The 13,724-nt window shown below is 42.8% G+C and overlaps 1 protein-coding gene across 4 annotated transcripts in view; it reads left to right on the top strand.

Moving 5' to 3' along the window:
* Nucleotides 1-13,724, top strand: part of LOC139155266 (protein kinase C and casein kinase substrate in neurons protein 3-like) — a 98,706-nt gene that overhangs the window by 7,857 nt on the left and 77,125 nt on the right. The window contains exon 2 of one of the 4 annotated variants that reach the window (XM_070730382.1): nt 1,551-1,717. Coding sequence is in view for 3 of the 4 variants with exons in the window: in XM_070730380.1 (XP_070586481.1) it covers nt 3,685-3,724 (40 nt within the window). In the remaining variant the exon portion in view is untranslated. Of the gene's footprint in view, nt 1-1,550; nt 1,718-3,453; nt 3,725-5,318; nt 5,365-13,724 lie in introns of those variants that run through there. The other 3 variants (XM_070730380.1, XM_070730384.1, XM_070730381.1) reach the window with 3 other exon arrangements.

Below are 13,724 nucleotides of genomic sequence, written 5' to 3'. Positions count from 1 at the left end.
GTTCCTCAAGTTGTGGTGACCTCCAACCATAAGTCTAGCGCCAATTCTCCCAACACAGCTTGAAGCTGATTGGCAGGAAGGTCAGAGGGACATATCCACTGTAAACGCCTGATTGGTCGGATTGTAAAAATGTGTTCCAAGGTGCCAGAATAGAAGCTTTAGTTCCTAACACCATGAGAAATTTGTCTTTTTCCCTGGTCCTAGGCGGCCCCTGTGAAACGGTCGTTCGACCCCCAAAGAGGTCCCGATCTCCAGGTTGAGAACCATTGCTCTGGAGGCTCAAAATGGCCCGTTTCTTGACTTCCGGTGGGCCTGGTAGGCCCATTTTCCCCCTTTCCCCAGGTTCCAAAGGCTTCCCCTGACTCCTCTCAAGGTCCTCTGGAAACTGAAAATGCCCTCCCAGAGCTTCTGTCTGAGCCAAAAATCAGCTGGCCAGCACGCACGTGTGCTACAGCTGAGCTGGGGCAGCGGTTCGTGTGCTGGGAGATATGGCTGTACATGCCACAGGTTCACCATCATTGCCCTAGCCGCAGCGGTGGGCTACTAACCGGAATGCTAAATTGCGCTAGCTGCCGCAACTCATAAGTGCTTGTGGGGCCAGCGCGATTTTGCTTCTGCGCCTGTGAAGGTAGCAAAATCACGCATGGAGCCGCAGGTGCGCCCGTGTTTCGGCGAGGTTTTTTTTGCTTCCGCGCATGCCAAAACACAGGTGCACCTGCATCTCCATGCACGACTTTGCTACCTCCATAGGTGCAGATGCAAAATCGCGCTGGCCCCGCAAACACTTATGAGCTGCCGCGGCGAGTGCAATTTAGCGTTCCAGCTAGTAGCCCACTGCTGCCTAGCCCCATCCCATGGTCATGTGACTTCATTTTGGGTGTTAGGCAACCAGGATGCCCTTACAGACACTTATAGTACCCTGCAAACACATGACCGCAATTTACGATTATTTAACTGAATACCAGCATTTACTGAACAGTTTTCGGCAAAAAATGCCCCCTAGCAAACAACGGATTTGCTTAATGACCTTATACTCCACTATGTTTGCTTAACTATCACTTTGAAAAAAGGCCATAAGATTCTGTCCTGCTTTAGAACCATCGTGATTTACAGCCGTAATAGGCAGCCCTTATTTTTTTTTTTTTAAATACCTTTCTAAAACCAAAAGAAATATATTCTGTCTTTCACAAACGTCTTCATCTCTTTGACAATTTTGGAAAAATCTTCGGCTTGTCTTGCCGCTGATTCTCTAAAAATCCCTAGCATGCTCTTCTTCCGACGTTCCCAAACACGGGACAGTCATTTTTCTCTGTGGTCTTTAAACAAGCACACACCCTGGGCAGTTCATGCCCTCAAAATGGCAACACAAGGGACTGAAATGAGATACACCCCCGAAATAGACGTTGGATTCCTGATCCAGAAGCTGGACTATGCCGTGGAAGCAAATGTAAGAACATTTTACATTTACAAAAGGAGAAGGGACAGAACAAACAAAACCTAAAGTTTTGATTTTCTGCTGGACTTCCTAATATAGCCATTTCTACCCGCAGGAGAGGGTTGCCACAGCTATTGTAGAAGTTGCTGCTTTACCCGCAGAAGTTGCTGGTAAGAATGCACAGGGAGACTTAGCTTCTGCCGTAACGACCACTTTGCCAGCCCAGAATGGATTACCTTAATCTGGAGTTTGGAATCTGAGCTTTCATTGATTTTAAAAAGAGTAAGTGCTTAGTTCTTATTATAATCATGGGGTGGGGGGGAGGAATTATTGGTATTTGCTAACGGCAGGTCTGAGAATAAGAGTTTCTGTACACAAAGTCCTCAACTTATAACCATTTGTTTAGAGACTGTTCAGAGCAGTTGGGGGTTCCTGCTCCCGCTGCCACTGGTGCATTGCGTGTGCGGCTCTATCTGCCGTGCGTGCGTCCAAGCAAGATTTTGCACACGACATACGCAGGAAGCAAAATTTCACGAGTGGACACATGCGTGAGATTCCGACGATTTTTTTGCCTCTGCGCATGCACAGAAGCAAAAAAATAGCTAAAATCTCTCATGCGCAGCCCCTCGCGATATTTTGTTTCCTGTGCATGCGCAGAAGTGAAATCTTGCTCGGACATACATGCTGGAGATGCAGAGCTATGCACACCGCTCAATTTTTGCTACCATATGATGGCGTCAACTGTACAAGTAGGAACCCACTATTGGTTCAGAGTTTACAATGTCACAAAGTGATGATACGTCCTTGTATTTAAGGCTATTGCAGCAAGTCACATGACCTAAATTTGAGCACTTGGCAATGTACATAAACCGTATTTATGATGGTTGCAGGGTCTTGGAACGATCCAGTTGCCGTTTTGCAATCTTTCCAGCCAATTTCTGACTAAGTCAATGGGAGAGACCCTCTTTGATTAACAACTCTGTAATTTATTTAACAAGTGCAATGATTTTCTTAAGAACCCTGGCAAACAAGGTTGTTAAAATAAGGTGAACTCACTTAACAACCACTTTGCTTAACAATGGAAATTCTGGTCCCAATTGTGATACGTAAGCAACATGAGAAAATATTATTTTACTGAAAGAGTAGTAGATCCTTGGAAGAAACTTCCAGCAGACGTGGTAGATAAATCCACAGTAATTGAATTTAAACATGCCTGGGTTAAACATATATCCATCCTAAGATAAAATACAGAAAATAGTATGAAGGGCAGACTAGATGGACCATGAGGTCTTTTTCTGCTGTCAGACTTCTATGTTTCTATATAAGTCAAGGACTAAAAAAATAAGGATTAAAAAAACGCCTTAAAATTGTGCTTTCTGTCCCGTCCCCCCCAATTATTACATACTACTTGCCAACTGCTCTTAATATATATCCCAATGTCCTTATGTTCCTTTCATTCTGGCAGTCAACATGCACGCATACATATGCACATGCTTCAGACCGTGAAGTTAGAATTCGATATGCCGAAACAAAATAGATCAGCCAGTTTTACTGACAACCCCAGCATATTCCTGGTCCTGCACAGATCAGTTTACTCTGGTTGTATGCTTTCCATTGTAGTTATTTGTAGTTTTAGGGTGGAGCTTTATACTTTGGGCTCTGTTCCCCCCCACCTCCCGGCCCCCTGCTTCCCTATTTATTTCATGTGAGTGTGTTGGTTTTCATTTGTGGTGTTCCTAGCACAAATTGGTCACAAGAGTAATTTGTCTACCATGGTGTCTTAGAGAATTTGGAGAGAGAGGAAAATCAGAATCTGTTCCCTTATGTATGCCCCGTCAGTTTCCTGGAATAGAAAAGCTGTTCTCTCCCAACTTTTGGAAAAGATCCAGGGGTACAGCTGTGGCAGCTGTCGGGGCGTGGAGGGACCGAGAATCTGCTGGGACAGCACGTAAAGATCAATGCTATGCCTGTCTTTCTGGGACACTGAATAGCAAAGGTAACAGCTTCCTCTTAGCAGGTCCCAGCTACAGGACTGTGCAATGCTCAGAGCTAGCTAGGATAAGTGGCTTGGTAACAAAGGGTTAACTAGTCCTTTCCCCCCCCTTCCAAAAAAAAAAACAAAAAAACCCTTCCTGAAGTTTGACATTCCCCAGCAAGGAGGAATTTTCCAGGCCTAAATTCATCTCCTACCAGCAACAGCCCTTTTTTCCAAGTTTGGAAAACACTGGAAGACTGGAAATTGCAACAGCATGAAAGAGAAAGCAGAAACAAGCAAGGAAGACGGGAAAGGTAAGTTCAAGTAACTTGTGAATGTGTGCAGCAGTTATGAGAGAGAATGAGTATAATAACTTGAACGATCAGGGAAGAAGTTAGGCTCCAGAGTCCACTCCATCTATGGGAAGAAAAACAGAGCGGAGAGGAAGAAAAATGCAAAAAGAAATGTGAAAAGAAAAAGAAATAGGAGAAGCGCAAACATTGAGGGATGTGTGTGCTGTGTGAAGAGAGACACAGCAGAAGCAAGTTATTGTGGCAGGGAAGAGCGTGCAGGGTTCAAATCTTGGTTTCACTGTCCATGAACTGATCCACTACATCACATCTCCAATTAGGAAAGTGGAAATGATCGTACAACTTGTTTCATAGTGTTGTAAAAATTAGGAACAGTTAACTAAAAAAAAATAAAATTGCTGTCATGACATTATCCAGACCACAACTATTTATCTGTAACACATCATGCGCTTTGTACTGTAAAAAACAATTGTTGCTTTTTGCAATTTGGCAATAGCAAAACTTGTACTGGGTATTATAAAAATATGGGGGGAGGAGAGGGGCTAGGATTAAAACACCAATTAAATCAATACTGACTGGCCACTGGCCAGTTAATCCCAATTTAGTAATATTTAAACTGGAGTAGATGCTCTACTTTAGATAGTTTAGTGGATTTATCTGCATGCACACAGTTATTTGGGGAATAAATGTTAGATTGTTGTATCTGGACAATAGAATAATGTTGCATCATTTTAATGATAAGTAGATGATTGACTGATCAGATAGATAATCAATTGATTAGATCTGAGGTGCAAAAGATCCACCAATTGTTAACATACTAGAATGTTTAAAAATCATTATTTTTGACAAGTACATGTCCTTGACTAAGTGGTGATTATTTCTAATGAAATGTATTTCTGAGATTATCTTTACTCAAAGTCGTATTTTATCACAGTTTTTATTGCCATATTTTAATTGTTTTGCTACTTGCAAAACATTGCATTATTCCCTGCTCTTAGGGTTTTTAAAAGACCTTTAAATGGAAATGTTTAGCTCTTCGGTAACTCCCATCGAATGATTGACTGAAAAGATTAATCCTATAAATGAATCAGGGTAAAATAGGATTAGGTAGGAAGATATATTTAATTGTTTGAAAGTACAGTGCTATTATTTTGTGCTATTATCACAAAAACTTGTCTAGAGAAAAAAGGAGAATTTGGAGACCCGATGTAGACGACTGATTACTTTTAAACATTTAATCTTAAATGTTAAAAGAGAAGGACAAATAGTAAAAAGGGAAAAGCTATCAGGGATAAGTGAGGAAGGGGAAGAGATAAAGGGGGAGGATGATACTGAACTAGAAGGAGGTGCTATGAGTTAGTGAGGGTGGCAGGCACGGATGGAGAATTGGGAGGCAAGGAAAGGCAAGAGAGAGAGAGAGAGAGAGAGAGGAAGGTGGGAAGGGAGTTGGGGTGAGGGTGGCTGGGAGGAAGAGCGGCACAGCTAAGTCCTCCCTGGCACCTGCCCCAGCTCTCTCCCCTCCACCATCCCCACTGGTGCTGAGCCACCACCATCTGGTGCTGAGCCACCAACCAGCGTTCCACATGCTCTGGAACTGAGCGAGCGGAGCACGGGGACGGGCAGGATGGGGGCTCCACCAGAAGGTAGGTTTTCCAGCCAGAAGCAAAATTGCTCAATGGGCATTTGTAGAAGTGGGTGGGGGCGAAGGGGGGCAGAGGAAAGGGGTGGGCCCAGAAAATGAAAGTTTGGGATACACTCGGAGAGTGTCCGTGTGTGTGTGTGTTGTGTTGTGTGCATGTGTGTGTGTGTTCAGTCTTGTTCAAACTACAGTACTACAAAAAGATATTGACAAAATTGAACGGGTCCAAAGACGGGCTACAAGAATGGTGGAAGGTCTTAAGCATAAAACGTATCAGGAAAGACTTCATGAACTCAATCTGTATAGTCTGGAGGACAGAAGGAAAAGGGGGGACATGATCGAAACATTTAAATATATTAAAGGGTTAAATAAGATCCAGGAGGGAAGTGTTTTTAATAGGAAAGTGAACACAGGAACAAGAGGACACAATCTGAAGTTAGTTGGGGGAAAGATCAAAAGCAACATGAGAAAATATTATTTTACTGAAAGAGTAGTAGATCCTTGGAACAAACTTCCAGCAGACGTGGTAGATAAATCCACAGTAACTGAATTTAAACATGCCTGGGATGAACATATATCCATCCAAAGATAAAATAGAGGAAATAGTATAAGGGCAGACTAGATGGACCATGAGGTCTTTTTCTGCGATCAGACTTCTATGTTTCTATGTTTCTACTATTTGCCACATAAATTGGATTCTAGCTCCTATGGTATCCAGCCGGCAAGGGATGATGGGAATTGTAATCCAGCACATCTGAAGGAATTTTCCAGGCTGGAGAGAGTCCACTTTCCTGCCTGCGATTGTTATGCAAAATAAATGGAGGAAAAGTTTATAGAGTAGATTTTACTATAAAATGGGGTGCAAACAGGGATAGTTAATTGCTTTAAGTCAAGGAGGAGGTATTATTTATCCTGGTTTTTCCAATATTGTCCCCAATCCTGTAGAATAAAACACAGGGTCAACTGTCCTATTGGCAAATCCAGGAAAAAAAAGAGCTTTTTGGGGGATGGATGAACATTTTTTTGAGAAAGGAAAAAAAAGAGGATGTATCTGTACCTATAAATTTGAATCCCAAAATTCAGCTTAAATTATTCTTGCATTGTTTTTGCTTTATTTCCTCTTATCAAATTTTTATTGCCTTCCCTCCAAATTCTGGGTGGCTTCTGTGGTTCTCTTTCCTCCCCATTTTATTCTGACCACAGCCCAATGGCAGGAAGGAAAAACTAAGAGAGAATGCAGCACGAAGAGTTAGAAAGCAAGACTATAATTTGTGGGGCTGATATTTGGAGGTGGGGGGGAGAGAGAGAAAAGTGGCTGTGTGTGGTAGCTATAATGCTTGGGACTTTCTGGACCGTAGATGGCAGTCGGGGAGTATATATCAACCTTAGCAGCTTGAAGATATGTAGACTTCAATCCCACAATTCCTTAGCCAACATGCTGACTGGGGAATTCTGGGAATTGAAGTCTACACAGCTTCAAGCAGCCAAGGTTGAGAAGCACTACACTGGAGTAAAGCAATGCTCCAATTAAAGTTGGCCAAGGCCTCTGCTGTTAGCAAAAGGATCATCAAATTTGTGGTGTTGGTTGAAACTAATCCTTGGATGCGTCTACGCGGTTTGGATTTGGGGCTGATTTCGGATGCTTCCCAGTGGATAATTCTTAGCACTATTGTTAGAAAAAAAATGTAAACAAATGAATGGGTTTTTTAAAAGATGAAAGAGCCAGGACAAAATTATTGGTGGGAATATACGCAGAGGTTTTTGCGTGGGAAAAAAAGTGGGATTTTGATGATATGTGGTGGCTGCCATCTTGACTTTTTTTACTTCCTCTGGCATCCATACTTATTTGGAAACTTGGACGTGCTTTTCGACAGAATTCCAACAGGTTGATTGGATAAGAAAGTCCCCTTCTAAAACAAAGCAGTATGTTCAGGACAGGGGCGGATTCCTGTTATCGCCACTACTGGTGCACTGCGTGCACGGCTTCAGTTAACTTGTGTGGGTGCACGTCCCAGCATGTGTGTGAGCTTTTGGCAATTTTTTTTGTTTCCGCGCATGCGCAGAAGCAAAAAGTCACCAAAATCTCTCTCTCAACTTTGTCTGCTCGCAAGATTTTGCTTCCTGCTCATGCGCAGAAGCAAAAACATGGTGGGATGCATGCGCGAGCGCACGCAAGATAACCGAAGCTGTGTGTGCAGCGAAGCGATCACTACCGGTGTGGCATTCTTTACCGTACCGGTAGCAACCTGCTATTGGTTCAGGACCATTTGTAGAGATTTGTTGCATTTGTTTAAGCGGGATCTGATTGTGTAAATTATTTCAGTTCGATTTGGATAAACTTAACTAAGTGCTGATCATATATTGATGGGGAAAGCTGCCAAAATTAATTTTTCCACTGAGTTAAAACCCGCCCCTCTCCTAGAAAAATGAAATATTTTAGGATATACAGTACTAGAAAGCAGTGGTCAGCTCCTACTGGTACGGCTAATTGTGTGCAGCTCTGCGGCTCTGGCGCGTGAGTTTGGGATGGAGTTCAATTTTGCTTCCCTGGACCTTGCAGAAATGTGTGTGCATGTGTGTCCCTATGCAAGATTTCACTACCTGCACAGGTGCTTGAAGCAAAATGCGCTTGATCCCGCAGTCGCGTGCCAGAGCCGCAGAGCCATGCGTAATTAGCCATTCCGGTAGGAGCCCACCACTGCTAGAAAGGCAAAGTATTTCCCCAAAAAGAGAAGATCATACACATTGGCAAAAAGAATCAGAGCTCCAAATACGAACTGAATAATCAAATCATCACAGATAACCCCCATTCGGTTAAGGACCTCGGAGTACTAATTACAAAAGACTAAGTGCCAAAGCCCACTGCAACAACATCGCCAAGAAGGCTTCAAGAGTTGTTAACCTAATCCTATGTAGCTTCTGCTCTGGAAATCTCACACTATTTACCAGAGCCTACAAAACTTTTGCCAGACCCATCCTAGAATATAGCTCATCTGTTTGGAACCCATACCGCATCTCAGACATTAACTCCCTCGAAAATGTCCAGAGATACTTCACCAGAAGAGCCCTGCATTCCTCCTCCCGTAACAGAATACCGTACGAAACTAGACTTACAATCCTGGGCCTAGAAAGCTTAGAACTAAGATGCCTTAAACATGATCTAAGTATTGCCTACAAGATCATATGCTGCAACATCCTGCCTGTCAACGACTACTTCAGCTTCAACCACAACAACATAAGAGCACATAACAGATTCAAGCGCAATATTAACTGCTCCAAACTTGACTGTAAAAAATACAACTTTAGTAATAGAGTTGCTGAAGCGTGGAACTCATTACTGGACTCTGTAGTATCATCCCCAAACCACCAACATTTTACCCTTAGACTGTCCATGGTTGATCTCTCCAGATTCCTAAGAGGTCAGTAAGGGGCATGCATAAGTGCACTAGAGTGCCTTCCGTCCCCTGTCCTATAGTCTCTCCTATATTCCATATATCTTCTCTTCTATCTCTATATCTTTCTTCTATCCTCTCATCGATTTATTTTATCCTATATTCTCTCTTCTATTCTTTCTCTAATTCTATTTCTTCGAAGGTGTCCTCTATTACCTTCATTGTGTATTATTGTGTTTTGGACTAACTAACTAACTAACTAACTAACTAACTAACAATAAAATAAAATAAAATAAAATAAAATACTGTAAAAAAAAAAAAAAATTAATAAAAAAAAATAAAAAAATAAAAAAAATAATAAATAAAAAATAATAATAAAATAAAATAAATACCAGAACTCAGCCCCCAACTTTTGTCAATTAAGGACTGAGCCAGTCTATTCGACATAACAAAGATAGGATTAGCCTCTTCCCATCTCACTATATGCCATCTGGGAAGAATGTATCAGCCAGCACTCAAACAAGCCCGGTGGAAGACAGACAAAAGCCTACCAAGTTAGCCAAGACCCCCGCCACACCCCCTCCCAGAGTCTTGACAGCCAATGGGATACATTTCCTGTGCAGGAAGAGGAACTCTTAAGGTGGGGCCCCCAACAGAAGGTATAAAACTCAGGCACTCTTAGCATCTCAGACTTTTATTTCTCTTCACCCAACATCTTGAAGCATGTGATTGCCTTTTCTGGTTCAGGAACTCAAGCCACCATTAAACCATCTTTCCAAGCAGTCTCCATGTTTCCAGTGTTTTTTCCCCTCTCCATTTGGAACTGAACCCAGCTGGGCAATTTTTCTAACACTTACTAAAGAAACATTGCCTGAATTTGCTTTCCCTCCTCTCCTTCTCTCTTTGTATAATATATCCCCCATTCCTCTGCTTTATAAAATATATGTCGTCTTGGTTATGCATCAAAAAACAGGGAATATCCCACAATCCATATTCGTAAGCCAATTTGGGAGCCTTTATTCTCCCCCCTCCACCTAATGAACAGGGGAGAAATTAGTCATGATTCAGGCGATCTGAAACCAAAGGAAAAACTGAAGTCGTAAACTTTAACCATCTTTGACTGACTTGGAACTGAGATTCTAAGTGTCGTGGACAGTCAAGGAGTGCCAAGTGCTTTCGTTTTGACCATCGAAGAAAATTTGGGTAGATCTTGGAAAGCTGGCAAGTCAGTTCCTAGAATTTGCTTTGCCTCCACCCTGCTGTGGGAAATAAAGGAACAGCCTCCATCTGGCAATTTTCACCAGTTTTGTGGGTTTTTAAAAAAACTTTCCCCCCCATTTTTTCTTAGTTGGAAGGAAAACTGCAGGCAAGGCAGCCAAATTTGGGAGGCAGAGAGGAGCCATTTCCCCTAGAACAAATCCCATCCTTTGCCAACTCCAGCTGGGAGCTGCCTTCTCTCCCCTCTTCTTAATTTCCAGGTCCTTTTTTCTTTCTTTTTTGGCTTGTGGAAAAAGCCATTGGAGCCAGAATAAAATTAAATCGCAGTGCTGGATCTCAGTGGTAGGAGGGGAGTTTAATGTAGTCCTAGAGGCTACAAGGAATAGAAAATGGGAGAAATGGCCATTCCATCCACCCCAGTAATGGAGCCTGGATAAGGAATAACTTTGCTGGTACAAAACCTCTGAATAATGTCTGAGTTGCACAGAGCCTTTTAAACTGAGAAATACATAGTTTAGAAAGGCAAATATACACTTCGTGGCAGGACTGCTAAATCTTTTAACAACTTCTGGCACACAACTGTTCAACAGATGTAGATTTTGGACGCGCTGGCGGAGAAGAACGTATCTGCTGATGATATCACATTATTTAGAGAAGTTAAAAACAACATGGGAGCTGGACAGAGTTTAAAACGAACAACTCCAAAATGCAGGAATGGGAAGAATATAGCAAATGCAATGTAGTGTAACTGCGTAACTAAATGTAAAATGCTAAGTTGCACAAAAAAGGGGGGCTTAGTTAGACCTTCAAATATAAAATATAAAAAATATAAAGTCAATTTGGTCTAGCAGTTAAAGTATTGGCCTAAAAACTAGGAGATTGTAAATTCAGGATCTGCTGGAGGTATGAAAGCCAGCTGGGTGCATCTGAGTTGTTAGTCACTCTCTCTCAGCCCCAACCCACCTCTCAAGGTTGCTGTTGTGGGGAAAAAGGGAGGAAGAAAGAGTACTATTATGTTTTCTATGCCTTGAGTTATTTATAAAAATGAAAAAGCTTAACAATCTAACAAACACATACCATATTTTTCAGAGTACAGTGATCCCTCCATTATCGCGAGGGTTCCGTTCCAGGACCCCTCGCGATAATCGATTTTTCGCGATGTAGGGTTCCAGAAGTAAAAACACCATCTGCGCATGCGCACCCTTTTTTTTCATGGCCGCGCATGCGCAGATGGTGGGGTTTGCGTGTGGGCGGCGGGGAAGACCCAGGGAAGGTTCCTTCGGCCGCCCAGCAGCTGATCTGCTCGGTAGCGCAGCAGCAGCGAGGAGCCGAAGATCGGGGTTTCCCAGCCGCCCACGCAAAGGGGAAACCCCGATCTTCGGCTCCTCGCTGCTGCTGCGCTACCGAGCAGATCAGCTGCTGGACGGCCGAAGGAACCTTCCCTGGGTCTTCCCCACCGCCTCGGCTCCTCGCTGATGCCCGCCCGCCGTTTGCCGCTCGCCCGTTCACCCGCCCGCCGTTTGCCGTTCACCCGCCCACCCGCTGTTTGCCGCTCGCCCGTTCACCCGCCACTCGAGAGCAAGAGGAAGGAAGAGAGTGACGTCATCGTGGGAAAAATCACGATATAGCGTTTCGCGAAGATCGAGATCGCGAACATCGAGGGATCACTGTATAAGCATCGAATACACCAAATAAAGCCATTTTTGGCCTCCTGACGCCATGTCCCATTTTTTGCAAAAAACGGTTCCATTTTTCACATTTTTTGGTATACTAACAACAAAAGATTTAAGTGCCAAAGCCCACTACAACAATATAGCCAAGAAGGCTTCAAGAGTTGTAAACCTAATCCTACGTAGCTTCTGCTCCGGCAATCTCACACTACTTACCAGAGCTTACAAAACTTTTGCCAGACCCATCTTCGAATACAGCTCATCTGTTTGAAACCCATATCGCATCTCAGACATTAACACCCTTGAAAATGTCCAAAGATACTTCACCAGAAGAGCCCTTCACTCCTCCACTTGAAATAGAATACCCTATGAGACTAGACTTTCAATCCTGGGCCTAGAAAGCCTAGAACTAAGATGCCTTAAACAAGATCTAAGTATTGCCCATAAGATCATATGGTGCAACATCCTGCCTGTTGGCGACTACTTCAGCTTCAAACACAACAACACAAGAGCACACAACAGATTTAAACTTAATACTAACCGCTCCAAACATGACTGTAAAAAATATGACTTCAGTAATCAAGTTGTCGAAGCGTGGAACTCATTACCGGACTCCATAGTGTCATCCCCAAACCCCCAACACTTTACCCTTAGATTATCTACGGTTGACCTATCCAGATTCCTAAGAGGTCAGTAAGGGACGAGTACAAGTGCACTAGAGTGCCTTCCGTCCCCTGTTCTATAGCTCTCCTATATCTCCTATACCTTTCTTCTATTCCTATATCTCTTCTTCTATTCTTTCATTGATATGTTCTATTACTATATCTTCTTTTCTATTCTTTCTTAGATATATTTTACTATGAGTATCTCCTCTATAACCTTCATCATGTATTTTACTATGTGTATATAGATATATACCCACTAAAACCCTCATTGTGTATTGGACTAAATAAATAAATAAACTTCATCATATGAGTGGTTACAGCAAAGGGAATGCCACATCCATGTACCTTCCTTCTCAGGGGTTGCAGTGGACCTCCAGTGTGAACAGAGAAAAAGTTCCTCTACGTCCACCAGGCAGTGATCTTGAAAGACAAAAATGCGCCTGCATCTTTGGCCAACATTGGACATTGTGGCAAAAGTATAGACTCTCACAGCACAGAAGTTATCAGCCGGGACTCCCATGCAAATGCCTCACTGGCACCCCACCACTTTATTCATAGCATTTCAAGGAGCCTCAAATGATATTTGAGCTTCCATTGTAATTATTCTTAGTTTTCCTAACACTGCTTCTTTGTTCCTTAGAAAGAAAAAACTTCAGTTAAGAAAGAAACCAAATAGCAATGCCACCATCATCCCCCCCTCCCCGGAGTCCTTTATCTAGATTCTGTATGTTTGATTTTATTAAATTTGGTAGAAGGAGGGGTGGAGAAAGAAAGGAGGTGCATATAGTGGGTTATATTTTGAAGTCTGGTTCTCCTCTTTGCATACTTGTGGGGCAGTTTATTGGATCCGTAGCCTCTTCTCTATAAGTAAAGTCAGAATGAACAATGTGCTTCTGTTTTCGGGTGCTTGAAGGAAATTTAATGTTGCAATGAGCTGGTTTTGTGCCAGAGGTCCATTCCCTGCTTCTTTTCATCAGAATCCCTTACCATTTCTGTAATCTGCGTATACTAGAACAGAGAAATTGTGCCAGAGCCCCTACACATTATAGGTAACCCTCAACTTATTACTTATAATAAAGCTTGCCAATTGTGGTCTGAAGGCAAACAGCCCTCCCCCAGTGGGCCGACCTCTAGGGAGGCACAGAATGCCATGATTGCCACATCAGAATGAAGCAACAGAGAATTTTCTCAATGAGACGACCTCGATTGAATCAAGATCTCTCCTTTCATTGTATTTTACTTTTCCTGACATGTGGCCACATACATTAAGCCATCCTCCAACTACCATTCACTCATGCACTGTATAAGGCAACCTCCTCGTGACTTCCCTATAGATAATTAACGGAAGCTCCATTCTTTGCCTTTTCCTGGATTGTGTGTTCACTGGTGATTAGCAAAGGAATGAGAGTAAGGCATATA

The sequence above is a fragment of the Erythrolamprus reginae genome, unplaced genomic scaffold (assembly GCF_031021105.1).
Source record: "Erythrolamprus reginae isolate rEryReg1 unplaced genomic scaffold, rEryReg1.hap1 H_1, whole genome shotgun sequence".
Lineage (NCBI taxonomy): Eukaryota > Metazoa > Chordata > Lepidosauria > Squamata > Dipsadidae > Erythrolamprus > Erythrolamprus reginae.
This window is presented reverse-complemented; position numbering and strand designations above follow the sequence as displayed.